The 17,173-nt window shown below is 41.2% G+C and overlaps 1 protein-coding gene across 29 annotated transcripts in view; it reads left to right on the plus strand.

Annotated features, from left to right (window-relative positions):
* The window catches only part of NEO1 (neogenin 1), a 279,790-nt gene that overhangs the window by 169,901 nt on the left and 92,716 nt on the right, over positions 1 to 17,173 (plus strand). For all 29 annotated transcript variants that reach the window (XM_040706582.2, XM_046898900.1, XM_046898908.1 and 26 more), the window contains 2 exons: positions 3,277 to 3,430; positions 10,799 to 10,935. In XM_040706582.2, coding sequence (XP_040562516.1) covers positions 3,277 to 3,430; positions 10,799 to 10,935 — 291 coding nt within the window. The remainder of the gene's footprint in view (positions 1 to 3,276; positions 3,431 to 10,798; positions 10,936 to 17,173) is intronic.

A 17,173-nucleotide genomic window follows, 5' to 3' on the forward strand; every position in this document is an offset into this window, starting at 1 on the left:
CAACTCTTAAGATTTTTCTGACTTTTGGCAATTAAAGATTTTCTAATGAGTTTCCATATTGTGTTGATCTTTGAATTGTTGTGGCTCTAGGTATAGTTTTGTAATGTGTTATTAAAGGAGGCTGAATCTAGGGGATACAAATAATGCTGATTCCTTACTTTGCCGTGAGTCTGAAAGCGTTGATAATGAAGTTTGTGAAGCTTTCCTTTTAGTTTGTTTGATTTTTTGGTTTGTTTGTTTAAAGTAGGATTAAACAGCTGCACAGAAAGCTTTCTTAATCTTGGGTAGCCCCGTAATTGATTGTTAGGTTGGCGATGCATCTGAATGTAGGATTTGAATTAATCTGCTCTTCATTTGCTTTATTCCATTTTGAAGTTATCTGATACATGCCTGAAAGCCTCTCCACTATTCTTCTTTTGAATCTCTGAAATGCGTCCAGCACACACTTGCATCATATAGTTTTGCATCTATGGGCAGTGTTCTTTTTCTCGTAGCAAGCATTCAGTTTGCCTTTCATCCTCCACCAAGCAGGAGAACACATTTCTGAGCTCTGATGCTTAATAGCAGGCACTTTCAAGGGTGGGAGTGCAAGAGTGACACCAAGCTGTGTGGTGTGGTGGCATGCCCGAGGGATGGGATGCCACCCGGAGGACCCAGACAGGCTGAACAGTGGGCCCAGGAAAACCTCATGGGGTTCAGCAAAGCCAAGTGCAAGGTCTGCACCTCGGTCAAGGCTACCCTCATTACCAACACAAACTGAGGGATGAAAGGATTGAGAGCAGCCCTGCCAAAAAGGTCCTGGGGGTGCTGGTGGATGGCTGCTGGACACGAGCCAGCACTGTGCAATCACTGAGCTGTTGGAGCGCGTCCAGAGGAAGGCCACAAAAATGCTCTAAGGGATGGAACACCTCTGTATGAGGACAGGCTGAGAGCTGGGGCTGTGCAGCATGAAGAAGAGAAGGCTGCAGGGAGAGCTGAGAGTGGCCTGTCAGTGTCTAAAGGGAAGCAACAGGAAAGAAGGGTACAGACTCTTCAGCAGTGTCTGTTGGGGTAGGACAAGGGGAAATGGCTTCAAGCTTAAAGAGGAAGGGAGATTTAGGTTGGATATAAGGAAGAAGTTTTACAGTGAGGGTGGTGAGGCACTGGCACAGGTTGCCCAGAGATGTGGTGGATGCCCCATCCTTGGAGACATTCAGGGTCAGGCCCTGGGCAACCTGATCTAACTGTGTATGTCCCTGTCGATTGCAGGAGAGTTAGACTAGATGACCTTAAGTTGTCCCTTCCAACTCTAAGGATTCTGTGATTCTAATGAAAATAATCTTGTAATTCTTGAATTCCACTTCCTCTATCTGAAGTCTTTTTTGTGAGCTGGAAGGATAAGTAAGCTCTCTATCTCCAATGATTCATACCAGCTTCTCTTCAGAGTAACGATGGCTCACTGGCAAGCTGAGATGTGCTTTTTTTTTTTTTTTTTTTACCCTGCATGCACGCTTGTTCACACATGGTTTTATTTTTGGAGCAGGCAGACTAGATGCCTCTCATGGGGAATGCAGGCAAAACCACTACGATGGTTGGTGCGTGGGCCTGAGGACAGATGGCACAATCCAGGATCACTCTAAGCATGGGTACAGAATGGTCTGCTCACATTTAAGTGGCCAAAGCTAACTTTTTGGTTAAAGGTCGAGGGCTTTTTCAGTTTTGGAGCTTATCTAGGACCAAGTTGATGAACATACATCTAAGTACTGAGAATACAGCAATTAATGCAGCATAAGCACCAGGGATTTTTTTGAGCGGTAAGTAGAAGGAGATAGGATAATTAACTACAGAAATGTTCTATGTGGTATTTAGGAATTCATTTACTTCTAATTATGGTGCGAGACGTGTGCTGAAGTTACTGCAGAAGCCAGTGATGTAAACAGCATTTTTCTTCTGCTTGGGTGTTACCGAACCCCTTGATGAATTGGTTTCACATCTAGTTAAGGCTGATTTTAGAAGTTTTTTCTCCCTAAGATTCCCCTTTGAGTCATGGATATGTGCTGGAAAATAGCCTTTAGTTTGGGGTATTTATTTTTGGTAGCGTAGTTCAGAGTATATTTGCTGGTTGGTCTTTATTGGTGAATAAGTTTTCAGTTCTTACAGTCAGAATGGCTTTTTCCTGTAGTAAAAGACTGAGTAAATATGCACTTTGCTTTTGCTTGCTCTTAATGGATGTGGGGAGAGAATAAGTAAAGAAACAAAACTCATCCAAATCAAAGCCAAAGCAAAACTCTTTCACCATTACAAAGATGGAAAATAGTGGTATATTTTTGTTTTAAGATACAGTTTATAGTACTTCAGCATGAAAATTGACTAGTTTGTTGTTGCTTTAGCTTGGGATTCTCTTCTACTTCAGTAATTCCATTTTCTGGTGCCTGTCAGGAGAGCCTCAGGCAGCCACCTGGAAGGTCAGGTTGGGCATGGCCTAGTCCAAGTGCTTTCTGTAGAGTATCTTCCTGTGTTGAAAACAAGATGAAGGTGGTCCGTGCTGATTATAGTGAGTTTGTATCATGCCATTTTAAGCACCCACAGCCTTCAGCCCCAGAGCAGGAAGTGATTTTGTTACACATAGGGCCTTACCAACCAGCCTTGCAGCTTGGGTGATTGCCAGAGCTTGGCTGGGCAAAGTCAGACCTATCTCATTACTAAATCTTGACTAGCTGGTGGAATTTTTGGTTTCAGGGATTCAGTATTTAGCTAAAATTGTTTCCCAAGGAGAGCCTGAGGGGTCAGATTCTCAACAGTGGTCAGTGCATTGTCTGGTGGGAAAGATGAAGAGCTTTTCATGTGGGAGGATTGAGAGGGCAGCAAACTTTCTGTAGGTAAGAGACTTCAGTCCTGTGAAGAGGCAGAGAAGATATTAGAATCATAGAATCATAGTACTAGAGGGAATGGCTTCAAGCTGCACCAGGGAAGGTTCAGGCTGGACTTTAGGAAATACTGCTTCTCTGAAAGAGTGGTCAGGCACTGGAATGGGCTGCCCAGAGAGGTGGTGAAGTCACCGAACCTGGTGGTGTTCAAAGAGCGTTTGGATGTTGTGTTGAGGGACGTGGTTTAGCGAGAACCATTGGTGAAGGGCGAAGGGCGGACTGGATGATCCTGTGGGTCTTTTCCAACCTTAGCGATTCTATGATACTAGGATTCTAATTTCTTCTCTGCTGTTTTTCTTTTTTTTTTACTATGATCATTTGCTGATTCTGTGTCTTATAACTTTGCTGCCATTTACAAAACCTTTTGCAGATCCAGAAGAGCCCCAGAGCTTGGTCTTCGTGAGGCAGCCATCTTCACTTACTAAAGTTACTGGGCAAAATGCGGTTTTTCCATGTGTTGCTGGAGGATTTCCAACTCCGTATGTCAGATGGACAAAAAATGGAGAAGAGCTAATCACAGAAGAGTGAGTAATGGCTAATATATACACATATATATATCTGTGTTATAGTAGGAATGTAGAAACTGAGCCAGAATAATGATTTTGGCTTAGTGCATAATTTGCTTTCTACTTAATTTTAAACCAGTAAAACAGATGCAAGTTTTCAAATGCTGGGGAGTTTCTGGGCTGAGTGCTATGACAAGGTATTTCATGAGACTTGTAGAACAATGTCACGGTACTTACTTTACAGATATCTGAAAGCAAGAAATCTTATTTGAAGCAGGAATGTTATTAAGAATAAATTACTTTTAGATTGCCATTGGAGTAAGAGAAGCAATTATGGGGGATGAAGACACGGCAGAAAATCCAAGGTGTCTTCTTCATGGCATATTATTTCCATGGAGATACACGTACTCACATTACTCTTTCTGTGATGAGATGTCCACTGTGCATCTACCTTTGTTCTTAAGAACTTACTCTTCAGTGTTGAAAACAGAATCTTGTAATTTCACATTAAAACAGGCTATTACAGTTATTGCTATTTACAAGAAGAGCGTAGGCTTGCAAGTTTGCATTAAGTGAAAACTGCTACACATGATCACTGCTTGGTGTGTTCATTCAAAACAACGTGGCCAAAAAAATATACATATTTAAAAAGCAGAACAAATCCTACCAAGAAGGAGAAAATGACAAGCAGGTAGTTGGTTGTTCTGTGTCATCCGAAGATGGTGGTGAGATTGATGTAAAAGGAAGATGGCCATGAGACTATGGCATGGCTACACCAGGGAGAAGCTCAAGGAGTGTACAAGTCATTATTATAGCACCAGCAACAGCGATATATATCTTTTTTTTGTCAACTCTTAAATTAAAAAATGTAGAGGCTTGTAATTTGAGCAGTGTTTATCTGGAAAATGCAAGCTGCTGTGAGTTATGGCAAATGGTTCTAATATTTCTGAGAAATTGAATCGATGTCAATCTGGTGGCACATGATTTTATTTGATTCATTTCTGTAAATATAAGAAATCATTTCCATAGAAAGGATGGTTCCCACTCATTAGAATTGCACAATTGAATCTGATGAAATGTCAGAATAAGTATGCCTGGTAAGATCTTAATTTGTTTTTCTCCTGACATAACATCATCTTATATATCCTTACAAATGCTTGCTGCCTGCCCCCTCCACTACCCATCCTTCTGTAGGCTATGGCACATCTGATGCACAAGGAAAGTGAAACTCACAAACTGAAGAGCTCTCGTTTTATTTTCTTCTCACTTCTTCGACTTAGAGCCCAAACTTTCAAATCCCACTCTGGATACAGCATTAATTCTCTGAGGTGCTTTTCTGTGCAGATTGTTGTGGTAACCTCAGAGGGCTTTCCCAAGTGCTTAATTTCCTTTCAAAACTCAGTGAGGAATTTTACAATTTATGAGCAGAGACACAACATTGGTAAATGCATTTGGTACTAAATTATGCCCGATTTGAGTCATGCATGACGTGACTTTTCAGAATATTTAGTGTTAGCTTTTAGCATTGTGTCTCTTTTGTTGCAAGCATGGTTTCCAGTTGACATTTGCTGCAGGTAAAAATCCCTCTGTAAACTGTGTGTCAAGTTCTTGGTATGGATGGTCAAAATCTTTCACAGCATCCTCCCATCACCACATGGATGCTGTCTGGTAAGGCAGGAGCAGGGGTCACAAGAGCAGCAATTCCTCATATGCAGTTTTACTAAACACTTGTCTGCTCCTGTAACAACTGAGCTGCACAAGCTCCCTGTCGAGCCCCAGTTGGTAGTCACAGACCTGCAGCATGCTGCATCAGGGAGTTAATGTGTCTCACAGGGAAAGCCTCTCGCTGAGCTGAGAAACTGCAGGTGCCTGTGTGTTTTTGGAACCTGTTGGGTGCCACATCCTCTGGGCGTGTACTCATTGGGCACAGAAAGACAAAGGAATATTCCTCTTTAATTTGAAGCAGGTGACGTCTTCTGTTCAAGATTGAACTGGAAAGGAGTAATGAAAAGTTTCAAACACTGAAAACTACAGTGGATTTAACTGATCTGTACTGCAGAATCTTTCTGGTCTGCCTGAACATGAGTGAGTGAAGCTGCCTTGCTTTGCTGGTGTTATAAAGTTATAGGAAGAAGCGTGCTTCTGAGTTCATTGGAGTTTCTGCACAGCCTGATCAGGGAGCCTGCTACTTGTGCTTCTGGCTCAACAGAGTGATACAAACAGCAGTCAGCAAGGATTCTTGAACTCCATTTACCTTGATGGCTGTCCTGTTAGTAGTTTGAATAGAGGAACTGAAAAAGCTTTAGAAATACAAATAAAGACTTCTTTTTGTTGGAGTGAAGCCTGTAGTTAGACTGCAGCAAAATGGGTGCCTTAACTTGTTAGTATATTCCATTAATTTAGTAACAAATTATATTAGATTTGTGTTGAAGCCCCTTTTATGTAAAGACATTTCTTACAAATGTGTATCTTCTTTATCCCAAGGAGGAAAAAAAAGATCTTTATCATCTGAACTGGTTTCAAGGCACCTTCTGCCTTCCAGAAGCTCTTAAATCATCTTTTGTCTGTACACACACAAAAGAGACATAAATGTGCACGTGTACATGTATACATTTATACTCATGTCTATGAAGTCAGGAAACAGAACTCCGATAGCATGGTTAGGTAGCTTCCTATTTTTTTAATTTTCTTTTTTATCCCTTGCTAAATAGGCTAGGCACAACACTGTGCTTGGTACTTCAGTCTTTTAACTGTGGCAATTCAGGTAAATCAAAACTAAGCGTTTTATCAGAAAGCTGTAGTTTTAAGGAGAATCTGCATAGGAACTTGTGTTCTAAGGAAAACAGATTGTCATAAAGGATTTACAATGCTTTGGGGCTTTTGGAAGTAAATATCCAAGGCCAGAAAAAAGGAAGGCGTTTAGTTTTGATGGAGTATCTGCCAAAGACTGCAATGAGATTTATGTTAATGGACAAATATGAATAAACTTTAATGATGGCAGTGTTGACACTCGCTTAGACAGGCAGCCTATAATGTAATGTATTGTGAAATTAGTTCACTGTGATAAAATATTTTCCAAACTAACTTGAGTGAGAAAGGAGGAAGCACTGAGTGTTGGATGAGAAGTAGGTATATTTAATGCAATGCTAACAGTCTGCATTGTTGTAAAGCTAACTATGAGGAGTCCTTCCAGAATGTGTTAATGGGAAGATTGTAAGGAAATGAGTGATAGTTGGGCTGCTGACTTTCTGGTAACTCATTGCTTAACCCAGAGAAGTCCATGAGAGACTGAAGTGGCCTGGAGGTGGGGAAGGCTGTCTTTAGAAGCTGAAGGGGCTCTAAGTGCTTACACCATTGTGTTGTTGCTGTTTGATGCTTTGGAGAAGGAAGGTACCTCACCATACAGACCCTTGGTCTATTCCTTCAAGGTCTATGTTAATGCATTAACAACTTTAGACATAAAAATTGCTAGATATCAAGTTGAAAATTCCCAATGACCTGTCACTGAGAAAGCAAACTTGAACACAGGAAGTTCCATACCAACGTGCAGAAGAGCATATTTATGGTAAGGGTGATGGAGCACTGGAACCAGCTGCCCAGAGAGGTGGTGGAGTCTCCTTCTACGGAGATATTCAAGACCTGTCTGGATGCTGACCTGTGCGACATGCTGTAGGGAACTGCTTTAGCAGGGGGTTGAATTCAGTGATCTCTTGAGATCCCTTCCAATCTCTACCATTTGGTGATTCTGTGAGAGCTTTCCATTGAATTGATTTACTGGCCATTCTAATAAACTTGAGATGGAATACTTTTTGCAAAACTGCCTGGTTGGAAAGAGGAAGAAAAGGTTAAACCCCATTCTGTGTAAATTTATGGTGCTGGTCCTTATAGCTCTGAAGTGGAGATTCGAAACATGGAGCAAGCCTCTAGACTCAGACCAAAGCAGATGGAATCAACCCCGCTGTGAATTTGCGTGGCTATAAACTTATTATACAGAGGGTGTTTAGTTTAGGATCGGCATTGCTAATGCACACCTGCTCTGTCATACATATGCAGTTCAGTGATTTCAGTGTGGATTCTACTTTTTCAGCTGTATTTCCTCTATAAACTCAGAATGAGTAATGTCTCTGCCAGAAAGAGATTGTCTTTACAGAAAGCTCTTCGTTTATTTATTTATTTATTTTTAAATAAGTGCAATCTTCTATATGGCCTACTTAATCTGATACCGAAGGCTGTAGTGGAGGTGTTGGATGATGAAGTCTTAGATTTTGCCAACTCTGTGACCTTTTTGTCTAAGGGTCCTGCTGTGCGAGTCTGTTGGTCAGTAAGTGCAGGAGGGATTCTGTGCTTTCATCATGCTGAAGTTGGGAAGTGAGGTTTCGCCTGCAGTGGTTACTGAGGTGGATTTTCACATTCTGGGAGATGACCGCTGACTTTCAAATATTCGAATGCTTTTCTGCTTGGAAGCCTTCGCACACTGTGTGGATCCGCTTTCTACAAGCATGTGCTCCAACAGCACATCTTATTGAACTCAGTTTATATCTGGACGAATATATGGCACGGAAGACAAATCACAAGAAACGTTTATTAAAAAAGAAACGCAGCCATAAATGAGGTGGCAGATCTGAAAACAAAACAATTGAAAGGACCCAGGGCAACATTATACCTTATTAAGGCTGTTGAAGTACAGCAAATGTTAGGGCTGCTCAGTTTAACTAAATGTTACAAGCATACAGAGTGCCTACAGAAAGCTGTAACCTTGTTGTATAGTTAATCATTCCTAAAGTAAGGAAATGGCAAAGCAAAGGTTGCACGTGCAGCATTAATTCCAGGCTGTTGTTCTGTGTGTTACAGTCTTTAGTGGTGTGAACACATTTTTTCCTTAAGACTTTACATGAATGTGTGATTTTCTTATTTATTTTTTGAATAATTGTTTGCCAGGAGCTCCGAGTGATTTGTTCTAAGTGAATTACATTCGCCCAACTCGGTGAAGGTTAAACATAGCAGAGTAATTATGGAGATTTTTCCGGTGGTAGATCCCACAAAATAATCTAATTCCCTGTCTAATTTTATCAGCTGTACTTCACCATGATTGCAAAGAGATTGTGAGATGTTTTGGGCACGGTATTTTATAAAGGAGAAAAAAGCCCAAACCTCGGGCTATAACTGACTGCAGCGTTCTAATGAAGCTTTCTCTGTATTACATGATAATGAAATGCTGAACTCACACACTGTTGTATCCAGAGCAGCTCAAGGAATTGTGTATGACAAAAGTGCGTAACGTCGTGACTGAAGGCTGTGTGGAGTACATACAGAAGGCTTGGATTTCATTTTGCTCTTCCTTGATATTTGTATGATCTCTCGTTGTTTTTACTGTCACTTCAGATTACATTACTGCTTCTATATGAAGCTGATTCTTTGTCTCCAGCATCAGAAATCTGATTGCTTCAGCCTTTTGTGGAAACGCCTCACCATCCTGCAAAATTAAGACTTGAATATTTTTTTTTTTACTTTATTACAAAGGCAGTTTTGCTTTAAGCCTGGAAATATTCCACCTCATAATGCATGCTAATGCATGCAAATGGAGTCATCAAGTAGTCTGACAATTTTTTCTTCCGTGTTTTTAGCAGCAGTGAACCTGGATCCCATATTGGTAGACTGAACAGTCTCTTAGGTTTTCTCTAAGAAAATAATCAAGTGGAGTATTTTCCTTTGAAAGTGTGGGTTGTCTGAAGATGGCTGAGAGCTCTATAACCTTATTTCTTGCCAGAGGAGAGCACATGTTGAACAAACCTTAGAAGCTTTTCCAGTAGACATGCAGGGATGCTAATTTAGGTACTGTGCCTGCTCAGCTTTGTTACGGTGCAGAGCCTTGGAAAGCTGGTTCTTTGAAGTAGAAACCTTTTTTTGGTCAAGTGCAATACTTAAAGAGTCACACAAAGACCACTTGAAGCAGGCATTGCTGATTGAGATCTTTGAGAAGGTATTTTGTTGCCTAATGTGACAACTTCTAGTAATTTTTAATTGTTTCAGTAACATCTTAATTGCTGGTTGGGCTATAATGACTCATTAGAGTCTGCTGTCTCACCGTATGCATGTCACTGCACTTGTTGGGGGGTGGCTGTGGGGAGAATCAGCACTGCAGAGGCACTTGTCTGACTCGCCTGCTGTCATTAGGTATGCTTTTAGTGCAGCCTTGGCCTGTCTAGCACTGTTTTCAAAATTAAGCTTTAATGACATTTTCTGTTCACCTTAATGATGATTGGAAAGCCCGTCTGTGTTCCTGGGCTCTCAATGTCCAGGTGCAGACAGCATTTCAAGAACTGGGGAGAGCATTGTTTTCTTAAACTGCGGGTGAACAGATTTGCCTTGCAGTCATTGGAGGCCGAGGCTCCTGGGTTCAGTTTCATTGCGTGTGCTAATTGCAGGAGCTCTGTGTGCTTTGATTCTAATGAATGTACCTGGGCAGATTCAATAAATAAAGGCAGTGATAGAAGGGAGAGAGGGAAGATGTTAAAAGCTTGACAGCTTCTGTGCACAGCTCCTTTGTGCAGACTTTTCTTGCTCAAGGTAGTTAAGGAGGATCTTTTTGCTGTCTTCACTTACCTGTAGAGCACTTATTTTTCCTGCATACGAATCCCTCATCTGGTCCATGACAGGAGGCTTCTGCCTCTTTCTGGCTGCAGCAACAAGAAAACATGGGTCTAAATAGATACTATCTCCTTACTTTCTGTTCGTGAGCGGTTCCAAAACTAGCTTCATGACAGTCTTCCTGCTGTTTTTCTCATAGCTAGGACCTGTTTGCAGTGCCATCCATGTGTTCTTCAGACATTTCTCTTCTAAGCTCCTGATACGTTTTTTTTTTTAACTCGAATTCCCTAAAATTCTTGAAGAACAAACTTTCTGAAGTCCTTTCAAACACGTGGCCTCTCTCCCCCTGTTCTTAGGTGATGGGAACAGCATCCCTTGCCTTTTGGTGTCCTCAAATAGGAAGTCTTCCTGGGTGCTTTGAAAGCTCTTTTCTTTCACTTAATCCCAATAAGGATTTTGTTTTCTTTGGTTTTGAAATTTATTGAGTCAGGACTTAGATCAACAGATGACAGTAATGTAATGATGTGGTTGTTACTTTCATTTCTCTTCAATTCTAGTTGCTCTCCTGTAATCCTGGAATGGATGTAGTTGAACTTGGTTTAAAATCTGATGCCATAGCATGGGGTGCGATCATGCCGTTAAATGTCATCTCTCCGAGAATGCTGTGTGTAAATGGCACCCAGAAATGTTATATTTACCCAGCCATTTCAGACAGAGGACTTGTACCTGCTTCTCTGTGAACGCTCCATGTGAATCCATTTGCCCACCAGTCTCCCACTCTTGTTTTGTTCCACACAGCTCCGAGAGGTTTGCGCTGCGTGCGGGGGGCAGCCTGCTCATCAGTGATGTTACGGAAGAGGACGTTGGGACGTACACCTGCATAGCAGATAACGAGAACGAGACGATTGAAGCTCAGGCAGAGCTTGCAGTACAAGGTAGGAAGAATGGCTAATTTTCAGGGAGTGGATCTCCCGACTGTTGTTCCTAAGAGCTTTATTTTTGCGTGCATATCATTTCGTGAGGGATTTGCCTATGCTACATGCATCTTGTATGGTTAAAAACTGCTGTGTATGTGCTCGATGCAATATGCTCTAATAAAGAGGGAAAATGTCACAGTGTGCAGCTAATCATGTCTGAAAATCCACCTGTAAAACTATTTAGGTTCTTCTACAAAAGGACAGTACAGAAAGTATTTTTAAAATTCTAAATATCCTGCTGCTTTCAAGGAACTTGACAGAAGGTAATAGCTCAGGTAATTATTTTGTAAGTCCTGGTTTTATTTTGTGTGTGTAATTGTCTTGCTCACTGATGAAAGCTGCTTTAAATAGAAGTAGCACTGAGTTGTTGATAATGCTGATTTAAAAACCTTTCATGTTACATGTGCAAATAAGACTTTTTTCTTAATTGGAGCTTTATCTTGATTTAAGGTATTTCAGCTAGAATTTAATTGTCACCTTGGTGACAACATACAGTATCCATGTAAGAGCTCAGTTGACTTGTTTTACAAGGGATTATGGCCCAAACAAGTCTGTCTTAAAAACAAGTCTTGAAGGGATTAAAGATATAAAAATAATCATGGAACAACGTCTAAGGAAGGCTTATCTATAGAAAAACCTTTATGGCAAAAATAAGATGTATTTTAGATTCTAATAGTGTAAAATGTAATGCAAAGGCATGCTAATTGCAGAGTTCTTACTTCGCTCTCAACAGTGTATCAGAGTTTAAGAAATTTTACAGTTGAGGTATATTTTCTGAATATTTTGCACGCTTTACCTGTTGTTCAGGAAGAGGGCTATGGTTTTGTGTAGAACTAAGGAAGTTTAGACTGGGAGATGAAAAGTGTGTAAGTGAAGAAGGGGCAGCAAGCTTTCAGAACAAGTTGGCTATTACTGAGCAGCTGAAGTCCTTAGGAGGGCAGAGGATAACGTAAGGCTTTCGTTGGTATCTGCAGCATGTTTACATTATCCTGTAACTGTATTTCGTGCTGTCTAGTTCTGTGCAAATCAAAACCTGACCAAGGTGCTGCACTTGCTGATGAGCATAGCACAGGGAGCACTCTCCTGAGCACACGTTGTGCTCTCTCTGCATTCTTACCCCCCAGTTCCCCTTATCTTTGGCTTCACCTTGTGTTTTACTGCTGACTGCTTTGGGACTGGCTTCCTGAGCATCTCTTCAGCCTTACATAGGCTGCTGGTGCAGAGCCATTTTATTTAGCTCCGCCCTTTGCTAAGACTTGGGGAAGACTATTTGGTAAGGGCTGTCAAAGTGCAGCATTGCCCTAATTTGACTTGAAGAGTTTTGAAAGCCAGCAAATTCAGGTCATGCAGCAAACACTATTTTTCTTACCTCGGTTCTTGGGCTGGAAGAATGCAGATAGGCACTGCTTCTTAAATACTTAAGGGCTTGATGATTCATTGCACTTTATGATAGTTTAATGCAACTCGTGGTGTGCTGTTTAATTCAGTTCCAAATTATCTATTTTATGGCATTGGCATGAGGCTTTCAGTTTTATGGGCAGCGGCAGAAATTAATATTATTAATGGTATGATACAATTAAGCAAAGAAAATCAAAGATAACGCTGAGATTATAGCCTTAATGTAGACTATACAGCCGGGTCACTTGGGGATGAAAGTGGTCTTGAGATCACTCTTAGCTACTTATCTAAACTAATGTGATTTCTTTTTTCCATTGCAACAATTTAGAATAAATTCTGCCAATTCTTTTATGCCGATTTTTTTTCTTGTACATCTGGCACAAGAAAAAGAAATCTTTTAATGCCTCAGAATTAAAATATAGTGAAGATTATACAGAATGCATTTTGAAAGTTGGATTTCTGGTTTTATTTCTTAGTTCTAATCTCACTTAATTCTACTTGCCTTGGCGAGGTCACTAGAGTGTAATTGTATTTCTCCATTACTATAATTTGCTGAGGTATTTGAGTAACTGTTACCTGATCGTTGTATCATTTTCTTCTAGAATGGAAAAATCGTCTTCTACCACCTACTAACGACATGATTTTGCTTAATTTAGGCTTATTCTGTCACTCTTAGGGATAATGCTGACAGGAATTCATACAAGAAATCCAGGCTTTTGGTATTTGATCCCCTTCTCATCTATTTTTCTGCATCTTTTGAAGCATGTGGCTTGTTGGTTTTTTTTTGGGTAGGAGATTTCAGAAGCACATTAGTATTACTTTGCTACTGCAGTCAATCTTTTTTTTTTTTCTCCTCTTAATATTTCACAATGGCAATTCAGTGAGTCATTTGTAAATCTCTACATACGTGTGGCATTGTTTGACAGTGCTAGGGCAGCTGGAGTGAAATGGTGTTCCCTTTGGTGACTCTCAACTGAGGTTAGGAACTACCCATTTTATCTAGAAACAAGCCTAAATTGTGCGTGGAGTAAAGAGTACTCACTAATTGTTGCTTTGTTCCAAGACCAACTTTTCTCAATCCCTTAAAAAGAATACAAAGCCCTGGAAGGTCACCTGCTTGATTCCATGATGCAACCCCACCAGCAGCAAGCTGCCATGCAACCTCTGCTGTCAACTGCTGCCATGCATCCTTGCTGTTCCAGGGCCGTAGGGACACAGCCACTACCCTTCGTTGTTGTCGGGTAGGATGCCTTGATGCATCTCACATGTAAGTGTGTTATGTGCTCAGCTAGAAAGGAATAGGTAAATTCAGCTGTCCTTCTGTGTTCCTGCACAAGGTAAATGAGAGATAATTGAAGGCAGCTTATTTATAACTGCATAAAAATATATCAAGTGATCAGCCCTCCAAGATCATGTCTTTCTGTTAAATTTGGCAGCGTCTCGAATTCAGCTAAATGTTACCTTCATGTAGCGAAACTCAGTCAGTTCACGTTGCTGACTCTGAAGGATGCCATCTGTTTCACATCCTTGGAGGTAGTCTTTTGAACAGGCTATTCTGTGTAATTTAGAGGGGGAAAAAAAAGGTGTTAGAGGGAGTCTCATATTGCCCAGATACTTGGTATTAAAAAAACGTTTGGTTTAGGTTCTTTATGTATACTGTGGGGCTGAATCTAGAAAAATCTGGCTTTAACTGGAATTAATTGGAAGGGTTTTTAAGGGTTGAGGAGTGTGTTCTAAAGATTTGTTTTTTCTATCCTTTTATCTACAAAGTGTATCTGGGAGCTGGAGTTAGGAGTTCAGAACACTAAAGCCCAAAGTATGTCCTGGAAGATGGTGGGTTTTAGTCTGAGTTCTGTTAACTTCGTGGAATGAACTCAGTCCTGTACTGCTTTGTAACACAAGCTGTTCCCCAAGAAAGGTGGGCTCTGTCTCTGCTTCCCTCCTCCCCAAGACCCTTCAGTCATCTGCAGGCTCGGCTGCCTTTGGTGACCCCTAGGGCACCCCTCTTAACTTAAACAGACGTTTCTAAGTGATTTGAGTTGATTAGTTCATTTTGACTGAAGTTGATTAAGGAACACTTGGCTGTGGAGCTCAGTGGTGGATCAGATATGTGATTTTCAGATGTTTTACTTGAAAAGAGGAAGATGAACCTCCAAGCAAACTCACAATGCTGCTCTGCACCAAGAAGATATAGAAAATAAGTTTCTGGTTACATGTATGCAAATTGAGATTTCATGTCATGCACCACGCTGTAGACTTCATGTTCAAGGGGTGCTTTGAAGCTGAAAGAAAACATTAAATGTCCGGAGGGTGATCTGTGGCTGAGATGATCCTAACTCCTCAAGTTTAGTGTTGCTGAATCCCATCCGTGTTTGAGATGGTCGTTAGGGCAAAGCATGCAACAGGTAAGATGTGCGTGGCACTCCGTTCTTGCTCGTTTTACTTAATCTTTGGTGCAAAATGCATGAGTCTCAGGCCCAGTACCTTTGCGGGTACCATTGCCAGGTGAGGTTGTTTCCCATTCAGGGGGCAGTAACTCAGTGTCTGAAAGCTGTTGGTACCAAGTCACGTTTCTGCTGTTGACAGCGCTCTTCCCCTTCCTGTCAGCAGGAGGAGTGGCACTGGGACCCGATTTATTTATGACACATGAGTTGAGAGCGTTGGAAAAATGTGTTTTGTGCTCACCAGTAATGAAAGAATCTGTAGCATTTCCGTTAGATAAGGGAGGGAAGTGTTGAAAGGGAAGTTGGGGAAACAAGCAGTAAATGTATTGAAATGCAGTCGGCCGGCTTCTGTTCTGCCTGAAACCTGCGGCCTGGCAGAGCCATAGTGGCTGTAAATACTGAGAAGGTTAGAAGTTCATTCTTCATCTGGGAAATATTTCACATTTATTGCAGCGTCCAGAGCCCCTGGGATTTCTGCACACAGTATGGCGCAGGTTAGATCACTGTGTGAGCTTCCTGCCGCCCGTCTTGGTGCTGGCGTTGTAGGTAATGAGCTCAGAGGGAGTTCTCTCTTTGTGCTGAAATATTTACTGCTGCTAATACTGAACCACAAAATAATAACACAACAAAAAATTCCATTTTCATTTTTTTCCTTAGAAAATTGATACGGCGGGGATGTGGTCTTCAAAATAAACAGCTTTGTACTTCCCACTTGGGTGAGGTTTAGAATTGCTCTTTTTTTATCTGTATTGTTACCTTTCGGTGATGTTTGGAGTTGCAGAAAGCTGGCTCTTGGGTCCTCTAGGGCAGCATGCAGTGTCTGATAACGCATCTTAATTACCGTAAATTAAACGCCTCACTGTGTCGATGTACCCAAATTAAAGATTACAGTGAGTAGTTATTTTAGTGTTTTTAGTGATACATTGGAAGTTGCACATGGCCGTAGTCTGATCACTACCTCAGATGTTCTCTCTGAGCAACTAAATGGGGGAAAAATACCAAATACAGAAGGATTTTGATAAATTTTGTGCTTTGAAAGGAAATGCTTGAAATATTTTCAGTGCAGCTTCAAAGCCTTATGCTAATGAGGGGTCCTTATTCTAGCCAAAAAAAAACACATACGTGACGGTGCTTTTCTTGCAGTGTACGAATGCCTTTTCTGTGCTTTCAGTGTAAGTGCCGGGTAGCAATTTAGATAATAAAAGAGATCCAGATAAAGTCTGTATTTTGTCTAGCCAGTAGGCTTTAAATTATTAATCGGTGACATGCATGAGATTTGAACAGGTTGTTATTTCAGCACACAGCGTAGCTGGTTGGTGGCTGGGATGGTACCAGGAGAACATTGCTGTTGGTGTAGCATACCTAATTGCTCTGTCACTTACAAGAGCATCCGAGGTGGGGAAAATCAGGTTCTACACTTGGAGCAAGGCTTGGTGCACCCAAAAGAGGAAAGACATTTAGTGTGGATAAAAGTTCTTCTTGCAATGGATGACATTGGAGATCCTGTGTTTGCAGCTAATACCTGCTTTTCTTTGCAGTTTTGGTAGAGTCTGTGTGTCCAACAGCACCAATCACATCCTGAGCCCAGTAATCACAATGTGAGATCTGTAGATGATTATGCTTTGGCCAAAATACTTTTTGTGCTGTTGTTCGAGTCAGTTTGTGACAAATGACGGCCAATGGTGTCCTGGGGTGCATTAAAAAAGCATGGCCAGCAGGTCGAGAGAGGTGATCCTGCCCTCTACCCTGTCCTTGTAAGGCCACGTTTAGAATACTGTGTCCAGTTCTGGCCTCCCCAGTTGCAAGAAGTCATCTGCCATCTGTACCAGTTGCAGTTGTCTTATCTACTGCTGAGGTTTCAAAGAGAGTGTTCAGTCCTGGCCCTCCAGTTTCCATGTTTTGCACAAAGAGCAGCTTGATTCAGTGCCTGCACCTTGCTAACCAGCCTGAGCTAATTGGGTTCAGGCTGGGCGTGTTAAGACTTTCTTTAAAAACAAAGCAAAACAAGTGTGGAAGGAAGAGCTGTAACATCTTAGACAATGTTAGCCTTGTCTTCCCAGAGTACATCTGAGATCTCCTCTGCTGCAGGCACTTTGATAAGAGGTAATGCCATCCTCCTTGGGAAACTGTAGATGTTTGAAATGTGCATTAAATCGTGTAACAACAGAATGATACGTCGGGGTGACTCTTACTTTAGCATTAAGCCTCCATTATTATTGGAAACAATTCTAGGGGAGAAATTCAAACCAACACTGAAAATTGCTAAAACCTTTCTCATACCTTCTAGATTACCTTTATTGATTTCTGTTTCTAATTAAGCCCTGTGCTGTATCTTGATAATAGGCCACACTTCA

Source organism: Gallus gallus, chromosome 10 (genome assembly GCF_016699485.2).
Source record: "Gallus gallus isolate bGalGal1 chromosome 10, bGalGal1.mat.broiler.GRCg7b, whole genome shotgun sequence".
NCBI lineage: Eukaryota > Metazoa > Chordata > Aves > Galliformes > Phasianidae > Gallus > Gallus gallus.